This window comes from Saccopteryx leptura, chromosome 10, assembly GCF_036850995.1.
Source record: "Saccopteryx leptura isolate mSacLep1 chromosome 10, mSacLep1_pri_phased_curated, whole genome shotgun sequence".
NCBI classification, from domain to species: Eukaryota; Metazoa; Chordata; class Mammalia; order Chiroptera; family Emballonuridae; genus Saccopteryx; species Saccopteryx leptura.
Window position 1 is genome coordinate 46,852,601 of NC_089512.1, and position 19,666 is coordinate 46,872,266.

Genomic DNA, 19,666 nt, shown 5'->3' on the forward strand with positions numbered 1-19,666 from the left:
TTCTCATATGTGCCTTGATGGGGGGGGGGTGTGTGTGACTACAGCAGACCGACTGACTCCTTGCTCAAGCTGGCGACCTCAGGGCCTCAAACCTGCGTCCTCCACGTCCCAGTCCGACACTATCCACTGCACCACTGCCTGGTCAGGCGTGGGCCACAAAGTCTTGCAGGCAGTGACTTCTTTCATCCTTCATGGTCTGTAAACTTACCTAATAAGCAAGGGGCTGGCAGTGGCTGGCTCACCAGTGGGCACATTCCTAAGGGAGGCTGGTCTGTCTGCCGGCCACTGGAGCCTCCCGCATCTCTGATGCACCCACAGCCAGGCCCCTCAGGAGGAAATGGACAGTTGGCTTTAGTTTAAGTGAGCACTCTGCACTGGAATTTCTGAAAAACACCCAGAGAGCCTCAATAGAGGGACAGCCGCAGATGGCTCCAACCAGAATCAACCAAAGCTGCACTTGATTCTCCAGAGCAGGGTCTGGAAGAAGAGTTAAAACCAGTGGCGAACAGTCTGACCAGGTGGTGGCGTAGTGGATAGAGCATCAGACTGGGATGCAGAGGACCCAAGTTCAAAACCCTGTGGTTGCTGGCTTGAGTCTCCAAGTTTCAAACAAAACACATTCTGGTCTTACATCATTTTCCATAGCCAACTACCTCTTGAATGCTGGCTTGAGCCCAAAGGTTGCTGGCTTGAGCAAGGGGTCCCTCACTCTGCTGTAGCCCCCCAGTCAGGGCACATGTAGGAAAGCAATCAATGAACAACTAAGGTGCCACAACAAAGAATTGATGCAACTCATCTCTCTCCTTTTAGTCTGTCCCTATGTCCAAGGTGCCTTCCTGCTCCAAAGCCCTGTTCCCATACAGGCCTTCCTTCTTGTGCCTGTCAGACCAGATACACACTATGCTGCTGGAGTGATTAAGGAGCATTTTATTTTCATCTCCCTGGGAACAGAACCAGGGGCCTTCCTTGTGTTCAAGGTAACCTAGCCCACAGGCCCAGGGCCTTAGTCCTGGGCACTGGCTTTCAGAGTTGCTTTGTACTTCCCTGTCATCTCCTTGGGTAAGGGCACCAGGGCTGGGCAGGGTACCTGCCCTTCCACCTCACAGATGCACTCCCGCAGGCAATACTTCCGAGGTCCAAAGTGGGCTGGATGAGAAAGCTGCTTTTTCTCCTGCTCCTCTTTCTTGAGGGTTTCCCTGCCAAAAAACACAGACAGCAACAAGGTGTGGGCAACGCTGCTTTGGAAGCACTGGACTTCTTGGAGTGAACCCCACCATCAGCCAGGGAGACCTGGATCTCCTGTGTCTCCTCACATGTTCCTCATTCCACAGACCTATCCCTCCCCTCACCACAGGCAAGGCCATTAATATCCGAGCAGTGTCAGGCCCCAGAGCACGTGTTCCCCTGGGAAGCACACTCACCCCAGGCCCACACAACAATAGAGAACCTTCAACCGACAGCCAGGGGCAACCCCACTTCTGACTCATGGGACACTCAAGATAGTAGAGGCCTGGAAATGCCCCCATTTCCCTTCTCAAAGACGGACATTCTTGGCTTCCTACCCCTTCCTCCATGGAAAGAAAAGGGACATGTCACCATAGGCCCCAGGGCTTGACACCCATTATCCCCAAACGAGGACATGTTTCTAGCCACACAGGGCAAGTATTTTGGCTGCATCTCAGCTTCCCATTGACCCCAGGAGGGAGGAATGACCTTTATCCCCTCTTCACAGTGGAGGAAGTTCCAGCTCACAGAGGCTCAATGACTTACAGTCACACATGGTAAGCAGCAGAGCCAGTTGGAACAGACACTTCAGCCCACACTCCCTGATGAGTGGCTCGCTGTCACAGAGCCTGCTGCCTGGACACCCCTCCCAGCACATCCCATTCCTCTCTCCAAGTTTCTGGTTTTGGAGACGTTTGTTCCCCTCCAGGTCAACCCCAGCAACTCACTCATTCTTCCCCAGGATTTTTCTGATGTGCTCCATTATCTCTTTATTGCTCTTGGTCTCCATATCCACGAGAACCTGCTCACCAGAATCTGGAAACGGGAAGTAAAGGGTGGGGGCAACCTCATAACTCAGAAGCATACTCCTCAGCCTCAAATTGGTTGTGATTTGGGATTTGCTTTTGAAATATTTTTACAATAAAGTAAATATGTTTGTTTATATAACCCATACTATTACTACCTTTCTTTTTCCATATTTCTTTAGACATGAGCAGACATAAATTTTAAGCATGTACAAAAGCATACTACTTTAATCGAAATTCCACGTTCATGGACAGAAAGATTAAATATGGCAGTCCTCCCCAACTGGTCTATAGATTCAATTCAACCCCTATCAAAATTCCAGTGGGTGTTTGTGCAGAAAGTGACAAATTAAGCCTAAAATTCATGGAAAACAAGGAAATGGAAAGATGTTCATTTCCCAACTTCAAATTTACTATAAGCTACAGTAATTAAGTCACTACTTAAGAACAGACTACTTTAGGCCCTGAATCCAGAAATAAACACTTATATTTAAAGAAATGATGCTGGGACAGCTGGATATCCCATGCAAATAAATGAGTTTAGACCTTTACTTCCCAGCATTGAAAAAAACAAGCAAACAAAAAACCCTCAAAATGCACCAGATCTAAATGTAAGAGCTAAAACTTCTATAAAACTTTTTTCTAAGTGAGAAGAGGGGAGATAGTGAGACTGACTCCCACAAGTGCCCCAACCAGGATTCACCCAGCAAACCCCACCCCACCCTACCCCATCTTGGGCCAATGCTCCAATCAGTCGAGCTGTTTTTAGCACCTGAGGCTGATACTCAGACCAACCAAGCTATCCTTAGCACCCAGGGCCAATGCTCAAACCAACTGAACCAATCAAGCCACTGGCTACAAGAGAGGGTGAGGGAGAGAAGCAGATGGTCACTTCTCTTGTGTGTCCTGACTAGGAATCAAACCCAGGATCTATGTCCATAATGCCGGGCCAGTGCTCTATCCACTGAGCAAACTGGCCAGGACCTATAAAACTTTTTAAAGAAATAGAAAATATAACCTAGGCAAAGATTTTCAGATATGACATAAAAAATATGATCTAGGCCCTGGCCACATGGCTCAGTGGTAGACTGTCAGCCAGGCATCTGAAGTCCTGGGTTTGATTCCTGGCCAGGGCTCACAAGAGAAGTGCCCATCTTCTTCCCCAGCCCTCCCCCCTCCCTTCTCTCTGTCTCTCTCTTCCCCTCCTGCAGCCAAGGCTCCACTGGAGCAAAGTTGGCCCGGGCGCTGAGGATGGCTCTATGGCCTCTGCCTCAGGCACTAGAATGGCTGTGGTTGCAATGGAGCAATGCCCCAGATGGGCAGAGCATCACACCCTAATGGGCATGCTGGGTGGATCCTGGTCGGGCGCATGCGGGAGTCTGTCTCTTTGCCTCCTCCCAGCTTCTCACTTCAGAAAAATACAAAAAAAAAAAAAAAAAAAATCCACAGAGAAAAATCTGATAAATTGAACTTAAAATTCAAAATTTTTGTACTTCAAAAGGCACCATAAGCCGTACCCTGGAAGAGGGTTCATAATGCATGTAATCTGATAAAGGACTTGTATCTCAACTATATAAAGAATATCAAAACTCAGTACAACAATCCAAAAAAAATTGGGCAAAATATTTGAACATTTAACCCAAAAAAAGCTAATAGGCATACTCTTACTCATTAGGAAAATGAGAAAACTAAAACCACAATGAACCTGACCTGTGGTGGTATAGTATATAAAGCACAAAGCTGGAATGCTAAGGTCGCCGGTTCAAAACCCAGGGCTTGCCCAGTCAAGGCACATACAAGAAACAACTGTTAGTTGATGCTTCCTGTTTTTCCCGCCCGCCTTTCTCTCTCTCTAAAATCAATAAAATCTACAAATCAATAAATAAAAATAAAACCAGAATGAGAGTGGCTAAAATTGTTGTTTTTTTTTAATGTTTATTTTATTGATTTTAGAGGGAGATGTAGGGAGAGACAGGAACATCTATCTATTCCTGTATGTGACCTGAGCAGGGATTGAATCAGTACCTCTGCGCTTTGGAACAATGTTCTAACCAACCGAGCTATACAGCCAGGGTTTAATTTTTTGACAGAGAGAGAGAGAGTCAGAGAGAGGGACAGATAGGGACAGACAGACAGGAAGGGAGAAAGATGAGAAGCATCAATTCTTCATTGCAGCTCCTTCACTATTGCTTTCTCATATGTGCCTTGATGGGGGGGGTGCTACAGCAGAGCGAGTGACCCCTTGCTCAAGCCAGTGACTCCACATTCAAACTGGTGAGCTCATGCTCAAGCTTGATGAGCCCGTGCTCAAGCTGGCGACCTTGGGGTTTCGAACCTGGGTCCTCCGCATCCCAGTCCAATGCTCTTATCTACTGCGCTGCTGCCTGGTCAGGGCAGGCTTAATTTTTTTTAAATGGACAGTATAAAGTGCTACTGAGGATGCAGAGTGACACGAACTTTTAATACATTGCTGGTAAAACACAAATTAGCCAACTTAGTGATTTAAGACAAAAAAGGCCCTGGCCGGTTGGCTCAGCGGTAGAGCGTCGGCCTAGCGTGCGGAGGACCCGGGTTCGATTCCCGGCCAGGGCACACAGGAGAAGCGCCCATTTGCTTCTCCACCCCTCCGCCGCGCCTTCCTCTCTGTCTCTCTCTTCCCCTCCCGCAGCCAAGGCTCCATTGGAGCAAAGATGGCCCGGGCGCTGGGGATGGCTCTGTGGCCTCTGCCCCAGGCGCTAGAGTGGCTCTGGTCGCAACATGGCGACGCCCAGGATGGGCAGAGCATCGCCCCCTGGTGGGCAGAGCGTCACCCCTGGTGGGTGTGCCGGGTGGATCCCGGTCGGGCGCATGCGGGAGTCTGTCTGACTGTCTCTCCCCGTTTCCAGCTTCAGAAAAATGCAAAAAGAAAAAAAAAAAAAAAAAAAAAGACAAAAAAGAAAAATAGATTGGGAAGGAAGGAATAAAACTTTGCAAATGACATGATTGTGTATATATTGTAGAAAATACTAAGGAATTTATACCCTGGCCAGGTAGCTCAGTTGGTTAGAGCATCATCCCAGTACGAGGTTACAGGTTCAATCCCCAGTCAGGGCACATATAAGAATCAACCAACGAGTCCTTAAGTAAGTGGACCAACAAATCGATGTTTCTCTCTTTTCCAAAATCAATTTTAAAAAGGAATTTAGAAAACAAAGCTACAAGATATAAGTGGATTTATAGTAAGGCTGCAAGACACAGTGCATATACAAAAGTTAACTGTACTAACCAAAAAAGTAGAAAATGAAATATTTAAAAATAACATTTACAGTAATCATAAAACATACTCAATATTGTTAAAATGTCCATTCTCAGCTCTGGCCGGTTAGCTCAGTTGGTTAAGAGCACTGTCCCAAAACAAGTAGGTTTGATCCCCATCAGGCACACAGAGCAACCAATGAATGCACAACTGAGTGGAACAACAGATGAATGCTTCCCTTCTCTCTCCCCTCTTCTCTGTCTCTTAAAAAAAGAAAATCCATTCTCCTCAAAATGATCTATAATGTAATTCCAATCAAAATCCCAGCAATCTTTTTTCTAGAAACTGCCAGACTATGAAGTTTCTATGAAAATCCAAAGAACCTAGACAAACTAAAATAATTTTGGGGGGGGAAAAAAGAACAAAGTTGGCCCTGGCCAGGTAGTTCAGAGCATCATCTCAATACACCAAGGTTGCAGGTTCAATCACCAGTCAGGGCACATATAAGAGTCAACCAATGAATGTATTAATGAGTGCAACAACAAATTATTGTTTCTCTCCTAAATCAATCACCAAAATTTTTTAAATGAATAAACTGATATATGGATGAATCACAAAAAGATGAATAAAAGCTAGACACAAAATACGTAACTGAGATTCTATTTATGTGAACTTCTGAAACAACACTAACCTATATATGATGAAATCGCAACAGTGGTTGCCTCTAGTAGAAGGGGGAATTGGAAAATAGCATTAGAGAACTTTTTGGAGTAACAGAAATGTTCTTCGTCTTCATTGGGAAACTGATGACACAGATACATAACGGTCAGAACTCATCAGTCTATGCACATTAGAGCATTAGACCTGTGCATTTATTATAAATAAATTATACCTCAATAAAGTTAATTTTTTAAATACAAACAAAAATATGTACACGAAATTGTCATACCATCACCATTCTCTTTACCATCCATTTACCTTGCTGTCTTTTTTTTCATGGCACTTTTTCTTTTTTCTCTCTTTTTTTTTTCTTTTAAGCAAAAGAGAGACAGGAACAGACAGGAAGGGAGAGAGATGAAAAGCATCAACTCATAGTTGCAGCACCTTAGTTGTTCATTGATTGCTTTCTCTCATGTGTCATGACCACCGGGGGGGGAGGGGTCCTCCAGCCAAGACAGTGACCCTTTGCTCAAGCCAGTGACCATGGGGTCATGTCTGTGATCCCACATTCAAGCCAGCGACCTCAGGGTTTCCAACCTGGGTCCTCAGTGTCCCAGGCCAACATTCTATTGGAGGCAGCACTTATCTTCTAATATACTATCTTGTTAAGTATCTTGTTCATTCTGTCTCCTCCTGCTAGAGTATCATCTCTGCAAGAGCAGAGATGTTTGTATGGCTCCCTGGCACCCTGAGCACCTAGAAGAAGAGTACTTGGGTCCTAGCAGACACTCACTACATATTTGCTGAATGACTTGGCCATTCTTGGCAAGAAATAAAATGAGAGAACATTACATATTTTATTTCCCAATCTATACTTCATTTGATTCTCTTAACCATGTAAGGTGGATGTTTTCCTTTACTTGAGAAATAAAGCAATGGAAATGTTTCTTGCTCAGGGTTAGAATGAGAGCTGAACCAAAACATATAGTCTTATGACTTTTCTGGGCACTGAGCCCAATTTAACTGGTCCAGAGAGGACACACACAGACATATACTTTTTTAAATTGATTTTTTGAGAGTGAGGAAAGGAGAAGCGGGAAGGGGAAAGAGCGAGGGAGGGAGAGGGAGGGGGGAGGTGAAGGGAGGAAGAGAAACATCGATTTGTTGTTTCACTTATTTATGCATTCTCGTATGTGCCCTGACTGGGGACTGAATCCGCAACTATGTGTGTATAGGGACGACATTCTAACCAACTGAGCAACCCAGCCAGGGCTACAGAGATATACTTTTCAAAAGAATGTGGCCAGCACTAAGAAGGGAATGGGGGTGGGCCAATCTAAGCATGTAGGGAAGGTTTCCTGGGAGAATTGGTACCCAAGATGAGTCTTGAGGGGTTAAAATTTTTTAAATATACAAAGAAAGTAGAAAGGGGATTTCAGCAAAGGGACCTGCACAAGCGAAGGAATCAAGCAAGATGTGGCAAGAGAATTTGGAAAAATTAGCCTGTACAGGAGATGTGAGGTCAACAGGAGAGGAGGCTGGAGAGGGAAGAGGTGTCCAGATCTCAACAGCCATTGAAGGCAAGATGATAGGAGCAAAGTTGGTTCCCAAGAGCTTGTACCGCAGATCACCTGACTGCTACGATAGAAAAACATGGATGGGAGGAAAGACAGTTCTACTCCACAGCAGAGAGGCCCCACACTCACCTAAATAGAATCGAAGGAAGGGTGATGGTGTCATGTTCTTAAACATCATGATCTGCACCCAAGGGTTTTTGTACTGTATTTGAGGTATGTTGAAAAACACAAATTTCCTGCAAAAAAAAAGAAATGACACAAGAGTTTTTAACCCAAAATTTTGCATACCAGTGTATTTATATTTCTAGGAAAAAGGTCCAGAACTTTTATCAGATTCTCAGAGGATCCCGTCCCCCCCAAAAAGCTAAGAAAATCAGCTTTCAGGAATGCATTAATGCATTCCTGGGCGTAACAAGTAACCACCCTCTGGGCGTGGGTGCTCAGACTCCTGGTTAGTCTGTCATCTGAGGAAAAAGAAGTCTGCATACCTACCTCACACTGCACACTAAGCTAAAACTCATCACCAAAGCTATGGAATGTCTGATGGTGGTTATACAGGTGTTTTCATATGTAGAATTCATCAGGCTGTATACTTATAGGTGTGCACTTCATGTAGATAATACCAAAATTTAAAAACATAGAAAGAAATATGGGGAATACTTTTACAATCTACAAGTAGAAAAATCTTTAAACTTAGAAGGTTTAAAATATACCTACATTAAAATTTTTGCATGGCAAATTTTACCAAAAATAAAATCAACATTTACCAAACCAAAGGAAAAATATTTGTAACACATAAAACAAAAGGCTAATTCCCATGATAGTTTTCTGCACACCATTAGTCAGATTTACTGGCCCTTTAGCTCAGTTGGCTAATTAGAGCATCATCCCGCTATGCCAAGGTTGCGGCTTCAATCCCCAATCAGGGCACATACAAGAACTAATGAATGCATAATAAGTGGAACAACAAACCTTTGTTTCTCTTTCTCTCTCTCTCTCTCTCTCTCTCTCTCTCCCACCTTCCTTCCTGCTCTCTAGTCAATTAAAAAAATTTTTTTTAATTTACAGTTCAACAAGGACAAAAGGCAAAAGCCACAAATAGGCAGAAAGCCAAATAGCCTATCATCACGTGAAGATTCTCAGTATCTTCCCGATCAAGTCATGTAGATTAAAATATGTGTAATTGTTTTTCACCTCTTAGATGGCTAAAAGTTGGGGGGTTTTTTTAGTTATAGAAGTGAGGAAACATTTCCTTAAAAGATTGGTTTAACCTCTTTAGAGGTCAGTTTGGAACCAGCAAAATTTTAAAAGCATAGATCTTAACTCAATTTCACATCTGCTTTTAGATATTTCACATTTGAATGAAGAGACATGTGTGAGGTTTACTACAGCATTACTTGTTACAGCAGAGGAACAGAAAACTTACACGCCCGTTCACAGAAAGCTGATTCGATCATTACAATACTGCATGGCTGGATCCCTCTCCACCTACCCTCCATCCTGAATGGCTAACCTCTGTGGGCTAAAGAAACAGGATTCCTTCACTATGGATCCTGTTGAGTTCAGCCAAAAGGGAGCACTGGCCAAAGGCTGGAAGGAGGAAGTAGAGTCAAGGTGTTTATTTCCCTGGCTCGTCCCCTGGCTGAATCCCAGGCTTCTATCAGGCAGCCCTCTCCAACTCCCCCATACTTCTGCAAGCCTAGACCTGGCTCTTGCACTGTTCCCTGTGGTTTCTTTTCCCCATCCTCTCCACACCTTAGTAATAATCTGAATTTAAATGCTCCCTTGCCACTCTGCCCCATACTCCAGAGGGCAGAAAGGGCTCAGTGGTAGGCCCAACTACCACTTCCCAGCTGTGTGACTCTGGGCAAGTTAGTGCTGTGCTTCAGTGTTCATGCCAAGAAGACGGCAATGCAGGACTTCATAATTGGGGCAGAATCTGAGTTGAAACAAAAGAAAACCAATGACAATTCCAGGGAAAACAAAAACCTTTGCAAAACCAAAAAGGAATAATAATAATAGTACTCTATTTGGCTCAACTGTGTATAGTGTTCACAAAATCATATTAATTTTTTTTTTTTTTGTATTTTTCTGAAGCTGGAAATGGGGAGAGACAGTCAGACAGACTCCCGCATGCGCCTGACCGGGATCCACCCGGCACGCCCACCAGGGGGCAATGCTCTGCCCCTCCAGGGCGTCGCTCTGCTGCGACCAGAGCCACTCTAGCACCTGGGGCAGAGGCCAAGGAGCCATCCCCAGCACCGGGGCCATCTTTGCTCCAATGGAGCCTCAGCTGCGGGAGGGGAAGAGAGAGACAGAGAGGAAGGAGAGGGGGAGGGGTGGAGAGGCAGATGGGCGCCTCTCCTGTGTGCTCTGGCCGGGAATCGAACCTGGGACCTCTGCACGCCAGGCCGACGCTCTACCACTGAGCCAACCGGCCAGAGCCAAAATCATAGTAATTTAAACACTGAATACTGCTCTATCCAGAATTCTGAAATGACTATATTAGGAAGAGGAAAATTGGGGGCAGGGCGTCAGACAGTACACGTGCTGAGGACGGGGAATGCCAATGGTAGTGAAAGATAAATCTTCATCTGCCATAGTGAATGACAAGATACTGAGTAATGTCTAAAGCTAAGAAAGAAAGAAGTAGCTCTCGACGTAAGATATTTATATGGAGGTAAAACTAATTAAATGGTTACAGTGGAAGGTTACCGCCTCCAGGGGAGGAAGTGGAAATAGAGTGCTACATATAGCTTTGCAGGTCAGCATACAGGGCTAGAAGCTCAAAGGCTGAATTTACCTTCCTAAGCCTAAGCTCAATTCCCACCCCACTGCAGAATATCCCAACATCACAGAGGTCTGTACAAATTAACCAAAACATACCCATGTAGCAGTTTTCCACACTGAAAAACTACTAGGACAAAGACGGAACAGGAGCCCTGGCCAGGTAGCTCAGTTGGTTAGTCTCATCCCACCACACCATGATGCAGGTGTGATCCCCGGTCAGGGTACGTACTAGAATCAACCAATGAATGCAAAAATAAGTGAACAACAAATCAGTGTTTCTCTCTCTTTCTCTACCTTCCCCTCTCTCTCTCAAAAGATTAAAAAAAAAAAAAAGATTGAACAGGATCTTTAAATGGTTCTTGTTGAAGCATGGGAGGAAAGCATGGTAGGTAACCTTTAGTTGAGCACTGGCTATATATGCCAGACACCTTACTAGACACTTGATTCCTTTTTTTTTTTTTTTTTTGACAGAGACAGAAAGAGGGACAGAGAGGCAAGAAGGAAGAGAGATGATAAGCATCAATTTTTCATCACGGCTCCTTAGTCTCCTTAGTTGTTCACTGATTGCTTTTGCTTTCTCATGTGCCTTGATGGGGGGGGGGGGGGGGGGGGATGTTACAGCAGAGTGAGTGACCCCTTGCTCAAGTCAGTGACCTTGGGCTTCAAGCCAGCGACCATGGGGTCATGTCGATGATACCATGTTCAAGCCAGACCTCAGGGTTTCAAACCTGGGTCCTCCACACCCCAGTCCAACACTATCCACTGCACCACCGCCTGGTCAGGTGGCACTAGAGTCTTGAATCCTCAGAGCAACCCTGAAATGCAGGGTTTTACAACTAAGAAGGTCAGAGAAATTAGGTTAGCTGCCCTAGGTCAACAACTAGTAAGTGAAAGGGTCAGGGCTGTGATTAGCATTTGGACTCCTTCCACACTGTTCTGTCATTATCCGACCCACCTACATCCTAAGGCTCAGGGCTAGACACATTAGAACTCAATAAATGCTAGCAACTGTTGCTTTTCCTGTTGCATCTTTTTTTATTTTTTTAAGATTTTATTTATTGATTTTAGAGAGTGGCATGAGAAAAAGGTAGGCAGGGGTGGGGAGCTGGAAACATCAAATTTGTAGTTACTTTTCGTATGTGCCTTGACCGGGCAAGCCTGGGGTTTTGAACCTGCGACTTCAGCATGCCAGGTCGACGCTCTGTCCACTCTGCCACCACAGGTCAGGTTCTTACTGCATCTTAAAGGCAAGAACACCTGGCACAGGTGAATAGGGACTGAGCCTTCAAGCACTGAACAAGGCAGCTCCTCACACCCAGCAGATAGCCCAAGGGCTGTGGCTACCCCGGGGCTGTAGTGGAAGGATACTGAGAGCACATGAACAAGCAAAGGCCTTTGGGGCCAGAAAGTGCAAGTCAGGTAGGCCCAAACCCAAGGGCACGAAATCACAAAAAGGGCACAGGCAGGAAAGTAAAGTCCTTAACAGGGGTGGGATTCAGCCAGTTTGCACCGGTTGGGCAGAACCAATACCTAATTTTTTTGTTGAGTTCGGTGAACGGGCTATTAAAATGGCACTAGTAATCAGGGTTCTCTCTAAGGTGAGGCCTGAGCAGCCACCCAATGTGGAAATCACAAATTTACATTCCTTTTTTTTAACGTTCATCTGTGCAACAGCGTATTCTAAGCACCTATAGTAATGTTCATTCCGTCCATAGGTGAGAAAAATTTGATGAAACTATGCTTGTAATATTTATTCATTTCATAAAACTCATTATACCTTTGATGAAATACTACATTTTAATTCCCTTTTATTACTTCAGTAAACAAACATATAAGGTAAAGAGATAAAGTTTCAAAAAAACAGGGGGTGACAGGCTGTCATTGGAAATACCTTAAATAACAGGTTTATTGTTTTTATCAGGTATTATTTAATATTTTCATTAATATTTTAAAACTTATAATCTAGTTTTGTGTACCTCTTTTATTGTTCTTAATCTTAAGTATTAAATGCATGAAATAATAAACCAGCTTTCAGTATATAATTTTTTTATACTTAAAATGGTCATTACGGCAGAGAACCAGTTGTTAAATTATTTGAATCCCACCACTGCCTTACCACTAGAAACAGGAAATACATGATGGTTATTTGTACCCTATTTCTAGAGGGTATTAAAATACGTACTTGAGCAGGTGAGAATAGGCATGCAGGCCTATTTTGATTGGCTGGCTACTTAAATACCAGAAAGTTACATAAAAATCCGAATTTCTGACTTCTGAAATTCTCCTGGGACAGACAGTTAAGGTGAAGCCAAGCAGTGAATGGCCCCTTGAGATAGGGGCAGGTTTTACCAGTTCACACAGGCCCATCCAGCCTGTCTCCCTCCTTAGCCTGGCCGCTGCCCTGAGATTCCTGGCGTGGATGTGTGCACAATGGGTTATGAAGGGTGCCTATTCACCCCTCAACTCTTCTAGGAAGCCCTCATCGCAGCTGATCCAATGTAAGCAGGTCCAAGTTCTTGGGTTTATCGTGGAGAGCAAACAGCTAAGAGGTTGCTTATGGCTATTCTGGGTCACTGTGCACTGAAGGCTCCTCTCCATGGGTACCACGCCTTCAGAGGAAGTTGCTCTCATGTCCCATTCTGATCCATTCCACACATCCAATCTCAAAGTTTCCACAGGACACGATTTTTTTCTTAGTCACTGTTGAAGTCTCAGCACACAGACACAGGACAGGGCAGGGGGACTAGCTCTGAGCAGGCACTCAATTTATACTTAATACCAGAAAAACCAAAGCCCAGCTGTTGTCTCAAGGTTCAATTCAAACCTTTTGCTTGTAAGCTTCCGTTCAATGACTCCCTACTCGACTCCAGGCGGAAACCACTGTGGAATTTAGGGCAGGGGCGCTGCCGCCACTACACTCCCCCAAAACAAAAAACACCTTCAAAGCCGCCACCACTAGCTAGCTGCAGTACCTCGGACAAGCACGTTATCTCTCTGTACACTTTTCATCCCCAGAGTGTGGATAACAGTGGGGTTTCTGTACAAACAAAATGAAAAGAATGCACAAGAAACATTCAGAACCGTGCTGCACGTATAAGAACTCAATAAATGCCGGAAGCTGTTACTTCTCTCATTGCATCCCACATCGGCCCTGGGGCATTGGTTATCCCCTTTTGGGACACTGAGGAGGAGCAACTCGCTCAAAGCAGCAGCAGATGAAAAGGGCCCCACCAAAGTCCGTCGCCCCTGGCTGGGCTCCACACCGACAACTTGTCACCCTCCGCACTAAGGGCTTGGGGGACACAGGCGGTTAAAGAGACTGTGGCCTCCCCTCCTCTGCTCCCCACCTCAGCCGGCCGGCGTAGCCCTGCTGTCCTCTGCTCGCTGTGGAATCTGGAGCAAGCTGCTGCACAGTCTCCAATTGTGTAAAATGGGGCAATAGCACCAACCTCCGGGGACAGCCCAGGTCTCCTCGTTACTAGCACATTGCTCCAATCAGCCGGGTGGCCTCAAAGGCTCGGACTCACCTGGCGCCTTCGCCTAGCTTCCCGTGTGTGTTGTAGTTCACGGTCATGACCTTCACCGAGTCCTTGAATACTACGTTCCCCTGAGCCAGGTACTGCAGGGTGCGACGGATCGGGAAGCGGCCCTTCATGGGCATGGTGGCAGTGGCCCTGCCGCGAAGTGAGCGGCGATAAGTGACCACAGCAGGAGACGCCGCCAGCGGCGGCCCTCGCGCAGCTGCTACTCCGTGCAGCTTCCACTTCCCGCGCAGACTCACAGGAGACTGCTACCGACGGCTAGCGCTGGTGCCGCGGGGCATCTTGGATCCTGTAGTCCTGGCTGGCTGGCTGTGCTTTGAGGCGGAGCTTGGGGTCCGGGGAATATACACTTGAGCGTTAGACCACACTGCTACTGAAATGTTTAGTTTTCCTGTGTATTCGTCTTCTCCACCACAAGGGAAAATATTTTTAAATAGGCTCAAACTCAATCATTCTGACAAAATTACAGCAGAAAATAAATCAGGAGAGCTGAGTTTGGATACCAAGTTGGGGAATAACTTTCTGTTCAACTTCAAATAAATTAGTTTACCTCTCTCAACTTCTCCAGTTTTGTTTTTTTTCCTTGAGTAAGAAGCGGGAGGCAGAGAGACAGGCTCCCGCATGCACCCCTGAATCCACCCGGCAAGCCCCCTATGGGGAGATGCTCTACCCATCTGGGGCTGCTGCTCCGTTGCTTGACAACTGAGCTAATTTAGCACCTGAGGTGAGGCCATGGTGCCATCTTCAGCGCCTGGGGCCAACTTGCTTGAACCATTGGAGCCATGGCTATGGGAGAAGAAGAGAGACCGAGAGAGAGAGTGAGAGAGGAGGAGGGGTGGAGAAACAAATAAATGGTTGCTTCTTCTCCTGTGTGCCTTGACCGAAAATCAAACCCAAGACATCCACATGCCAGGCCAATGCTCTACCGCTGAGCCAACGGGCCAGGGCAACTTCCCAGTTTCAAAATGAAGGGTTTGAACTATTCAATTTCTAACATTGATTAAAAAAACTAATTTACAAAAGGCAAAAGAAAACTTTGGGTATACCCTTTCTAGATTTAGCCACTTAACAGATATAGAACTCTAGGTTCATGGGAAAGGGGGGAAATCTTTTAATTTTTCACTTCACTGTCTTCCTGTATAGTTTCTGACTAGTAGTCAGTTGTAATTCTTATCTTTGTTTCTCTATAGGTAAAATAGTTTTTTCTTCTGGCTTTTTTCAAGATTTTCTCTGTCTTTGCTTTGTGCAGTTCAAATAAGACTTACATAGATAACCTCAGCATTCCGGGTTTACGCTTTATCCACTGTACCACCGCAGGCCAGGCTTTTTTTTTCTTTTTTCTTTTCTTTTCTTTTCTTTTTTTGCATTTTTCCGAAGCTGGAAATGGGGAGGCAGTCAGACAGACTCCCGCATGCGCCCGACTGGGATCCACCCGACATGCCCACCAGAGGGCGTTGCTCTGTTGCATCCAGAGCCATCCTAGTGCCTGAGGCAGAGGCCATAGAGCCATCCTCAGCACCCGGGCCATCTTTGCTCCAATGGAGCCTTGGCTGTGGGAGGAGAAGAGAGAGACAGAGAGGAAGGAGAGGGGGAGGGGTGGAGAAGCAGATGGGCACTTCTCCTGTGTGCCCTGGCTGGGAATCGAACCTGGGACTCCTGCACACCAGGCTGACGCTCTACCACTGAGCCAACCGGCCAGGGATTTTTTTTTTTCTTTTTTAAGAGAGAGATATCTTCTTGTTCGTTATTCATGCCATCACTGATTGATTCTTGAATGTGCCCTAACCGGAAACAAACCCACAACCTCAGCATATCAGGACTTAACCAACTAAACTACCTGGCCAGGGCCACCTGTATTTTCTTAATGAGATAGGACTATCTTTTATCATAATCTTTAGGGGTTTTTTTTGGGGGGGTTGGGTTTTTTTTTTTTTTCTTCATAATCTTTAGTTTTGTTTCTATTTCTGAAATAGCTCTGGGGAGAGAAAAGTGAAAGGAGAGCCTTTTGTTATAATTTTTTTTTAAGTGAGAAGGGGAGAGGTACAGACTTTGCATGCGCCCAGATCCACCCAGCAAGCCCCCTACCAGATGATGCTCTGCCCATCTGGGATGCTGCTCTATTGCTCAGCAGCTAAGCTGTTTTAGCACCTGAAGTGAAGCCATGGAGCCCTCCTCTGCACCCGGGGCCAACTTTGCTTGAACCATTTGAGCCATGGCTGCAGGAGGGGAAGATAGATGACAGGTAGGGGTAGAGAAGCAAATGGTCACTTCTACTGTGTGCCCTGACAAGAAATCGAACCTGGGGCTCCCACACACTGGGCCAACGCTCTATTACTGAGCCAACGGGCCAGGGCCACCTTTTATTATTCATAGCAGGCCCTTGATCATACACACAATTTTATGAGAATGAAGTGACTTTTGGAAAGCCCCTAGAGATGGGCTTTGCCAGGAGAACCATGTGATTAGCGTGTTGAAACTTGCAGCCTAATGCCCCCAACTTCTGACTTTCAGGGAGGGAAGAGGGGTTGGAGGCTAATTATTAATGGCCAATGATTTAATCAATTATGCCTCTTTAAGGAAACCTCCATTATAAACAAAACAAAATACCCTAACCGAAGGGCTTGGGAGAGCTTTTGGATAGGTGCTGGGAGAGTGGTGTACCCAGAGAAGTCACGGAAGCTCTCCACCCCTCTGCCATACCTTCCCTATGCATCTTTTCCATCTGACAATTTCTAAGTTGAATTCTTTTGTAATAAACTGGTAATCTAGTAAATAAACCATTTTCCTGAGTTCTGTTAGTCATTATAGCAAACTACCAAACACAAGAAGGGGATTGTGGGAACCCCCAATTTGTAAATGGTGGGTCAGAAATACCAGAAGCCCACACTTGTAAATGGGATATGAAGTGGGGTGGTCTGTGGGATGAGCCCTTAATGTTGTGGGATCTGACAGTAACTCCAAATAGATAGGGTCAGAATTGAATTAAATGGTAGGGCACCCAGCTGGTGACAAAGAACTGGTCAGTGTAGAAAAAAGCCCATACATACATTGAGTATCAGAAATGTATCAGTGGAGTTCATAGAAAAGCAAAACTTTTACCTTTTCCTCAGATAACACAGGAAGGGTGGAGGACGGGTGAAGTGGGTCAAATGCCCTTTCTTCTGGTGGGATTAGACTCTGGTAAGGTCTTTTCCCTGGTGGAATGCTGAGCTTAATTTACAAAGATTACCCTTCTGCTTCCCGTGCCAGAGCCACCAGGGGATCTTTCTCAGCTCTTAGCCGTGAAAACCTGGAGAGGTTCGTCAGGAGGTGAAACCCATGAAAATGTGGGACTTCCCTTAAACTGTAGCTCCCCAGTTTCTCACTCATGCTAGTCCACACTCAGCCTCCAGCAATTCATCACAACGTTCCTAACAGCTATGGTTCCAGTGGCTTCTGCTCCAAGTAAGCAGACCTCATTCATCTGTGACTCTGAATTCACCTCTTTCCAGATTTTGAGGTGGCAGCTTGTCCTGAAAATTCAGTTCTCTGATGGTTCCAAGAAAGTCATCGATTTTCAGTTTGTCAAGCTTTTTCTTGTAAGGACTGGAGGGACAACTTTCAATCAGAAGCTGTAACCAGAAGTCCATTCTGAAGTTTTTTATTTATTTTATTATTTTTTTACAGAGACAGAGAGTCAGAGTGAGGGATAGACAGGGACAGACAGACATGAACGGAGAGATGAGAAGCACCAATCATTAGTTTTTCGTTGCGCATTGTGACACTTTAGTTGTTCATTGATTGCTTTCTCATACGTGCCTTGACCGTGGGCCTTCAGCAGACCGAGTAACCCCTTGCTTGAGCCAGCGACCTTGGGTCCAAGCTGGTGAATTTTTGCTCAAACCAGATGAGCCCGCGCTCAAGCTGGCGACCTCGGGGTCTCGAACCTGGGTCTTCCGCATCCCAGTCTGACGCTCTATCCACTGTGCCACCACCTGGTCAGGCCTGAAGTATTTTTTAAAACTGTGCTAGGCTACCAAAGAGTTTTAGGCAGATGAACTTTTGATCTGAAATGCCACAGGAGGCGCTTCCTATGGATTAAATACCCCATCCCACATTAGAAACATGAATGTCCATATATAAAACAGGCCAGCGCAGTTTGGGTTTCAGAGTCAGAGAGACCTAGGCTGGAATCCCAGTGGTATAACTCTGGGCCTGCTTACTTGCACCCCACTTATTCTTTCATCTCTACACTGAGGTTGTTGGGAAGATTAAATAGGTAATCCATGCCTAATACTCAGCATTCTGTCTGGCCCATCGTGAGCACCAAATATTATCTCCTTCAGGTTTAGTAATCTACACAGGTCCTGGAAAGGTCTGTTTCAAAGGCTCAAGAGATATCAATGTCAGAAACCTACTTAACAGCTCCTAGAGTGCCCATTCTTGCCACCTTCAAGCCAGACATAATGCTTGTACACTCCCACTGTGCCAGACCCAGACCAGACCCTCCCTGCTGCTTTCAGCACAGTGGGTCAGGCAGACCAGGCTTAATTTCTCATTCCACCACTGACATTGTGACCCCAGCCAGGCTAATCTCTTTCAACCTGTTTCTTCATCTGTCAGATGAATACCCCACTAAGTACCTCACAGGTCTGCTGGCAAAACTAAATAATGTGTGAATATGTAGTAGTGCCGCCTGACCAAGTGGTGGCACAGTGGAGAGAGCATAGGACTGGGATATGGAAGACCTGGGTTTGGGCCCCGAGGTCGCCGGCTTGAGCATGGGCTCATCTGGCTTGAGTGTGGGGTCGCTGGCTTGAGCGTGGGATCATAGACATGACCCCATGATCTCTAGCTTGAGCCCAAAGGTCGCTGGTTTGAAGCCTGAGGTTACTGGCTTGAGCCCAAGGTTGCCAAGAGGTCACTTGCTCTGCTGTAGCACTCTCTCTCCTCACCTGCCATCAAGGCACATATGAGAAAGCAATCAATGGGCCCTGGCCGGTTTGCTCAGTGGTAGAGCGTCAGCCTGGCGTGCAGGAGTCCCGGGTTCGATTTCTGGCCAGGGCACACAGGAGAAGCGCCCATCTACTTCTCCACCCCTCCCCCTCTCCTTCCTCTCTCTCTCTCTCTTCCCCTCCCTCAGCCAAGGCTCCATTGGAGCAAAGTTGGCCCGGGCACTGAGGATGGCTCTATGGCCTCTGCCTCAGGCACCAGAATGGCTCTGGATGCAACAGAGCAACGCCCCAGATAGGCAGAGCATCGCCCCCTGGTGGGCATGTCGGGTGGATCCCGGTCGGGCGCATGCGGGAGTCTGTCTGACTGCTTCCCCGTTTCCAACTTCAGAAAAATACAAAAAAAAAAAAAAAAAAAGAAAGAAAGCAATCAATGAACAACTAAGGCAGGAGTCGAGGACCTTTTTGGCTGAGAGAGCCATGAACGCCACATATTTTAAAATGTAATTCCGTGATAGCCATACAATATGTTTAACACTAAATACAAGTTAATGTGTGCATTTTATGTAAGACCAATACTTTTTTTTTTTTTTTCATTTTTCTGAAGTTGGAAACGGGGAGAGACAGTCAGACAGACTCCCGCATGCGCTCGACCGGGATCCACCCGGCCCGCCCACCAGGGGCGACGCTCTGCCCACCAGGGGGCGATGCTCTGCCCATCCTGGGCGTCGCCATGTTGCGACCAGAGCCACTCTAGCGCCTGGGGCAGAGGCCACAGAGCCATCCCCAGCGCCTGGGCCATCTTTGCTCCAATGGAGCCTTGGCTGCGGGAGGGGAAGAGAGAGACAGAGAGGAAAGCGCGGTGGAGGGGTGGAGAAGCAAATGGGCGCTTCTCCTGTGT

At 46.1% G+C, this 19,666-nt stretch overlaps 1 protein-coding gene across 1 annotated transcript; it reads right to left on the reverse strand.

Annotated features, from left to right (window-relative positions):
• Positions 1 to 907: 907 nt before the first annotated feature.
• Positions 908 to 14,080, reverse strand: MRPS25 (mitochondrial ribosomal protein S25). The gene is made up of 4 exons (XM_066351894.1): positions 13,820 to 14,080; positions 7,632 to 7,738; positions 1,953 to 2,040; positions 908 to 1,196 (listed from the first exon to the last, which is right to left on the reverse strand). Exons 1-4 carry the CDS (start codon positions 13,951 to 13,953, stop codon positions 1,004 to 1,006), a joined length of 522 nt encoding a protein of 173 aa, XP_066207991.1. The 5' UTR covers positions 13,954 to 14,080; the 3' UTR covers positions 908 to 1,003.
• Positions 14,081 to 19,666: the final 5,586 nt, after the last annotated feature.

What these genes read in the sequence shown, in the direction of transcription:
- MRPS25 (XM_066351894.1), bottom strand. Translation starts at nt 13,953, where the DNA reads ATGCCCATGAAGGGCCGCTTCCCGATCCGTCGCACCCTGCAGTACCTG. An exon ending in AAGCTAGGCGAAGGCGCCAG is followed by an intron (nt 7,739 to 13,819) that starts GTGAGTCCGAGC and finishes TTTTTTTTGCAG; the next exon opens with GAAATTTGTGTTTTTCAACA. An exon ending in CTTCCTTCGATTCTATTTAG is followed by an intron (nt 2,041 to 7,631) that starts GTGAGTGTGGGG and finishes TCCCGTTTCCAG; the next exon opens with ATTCTGGTGAGCAGGTTCTC.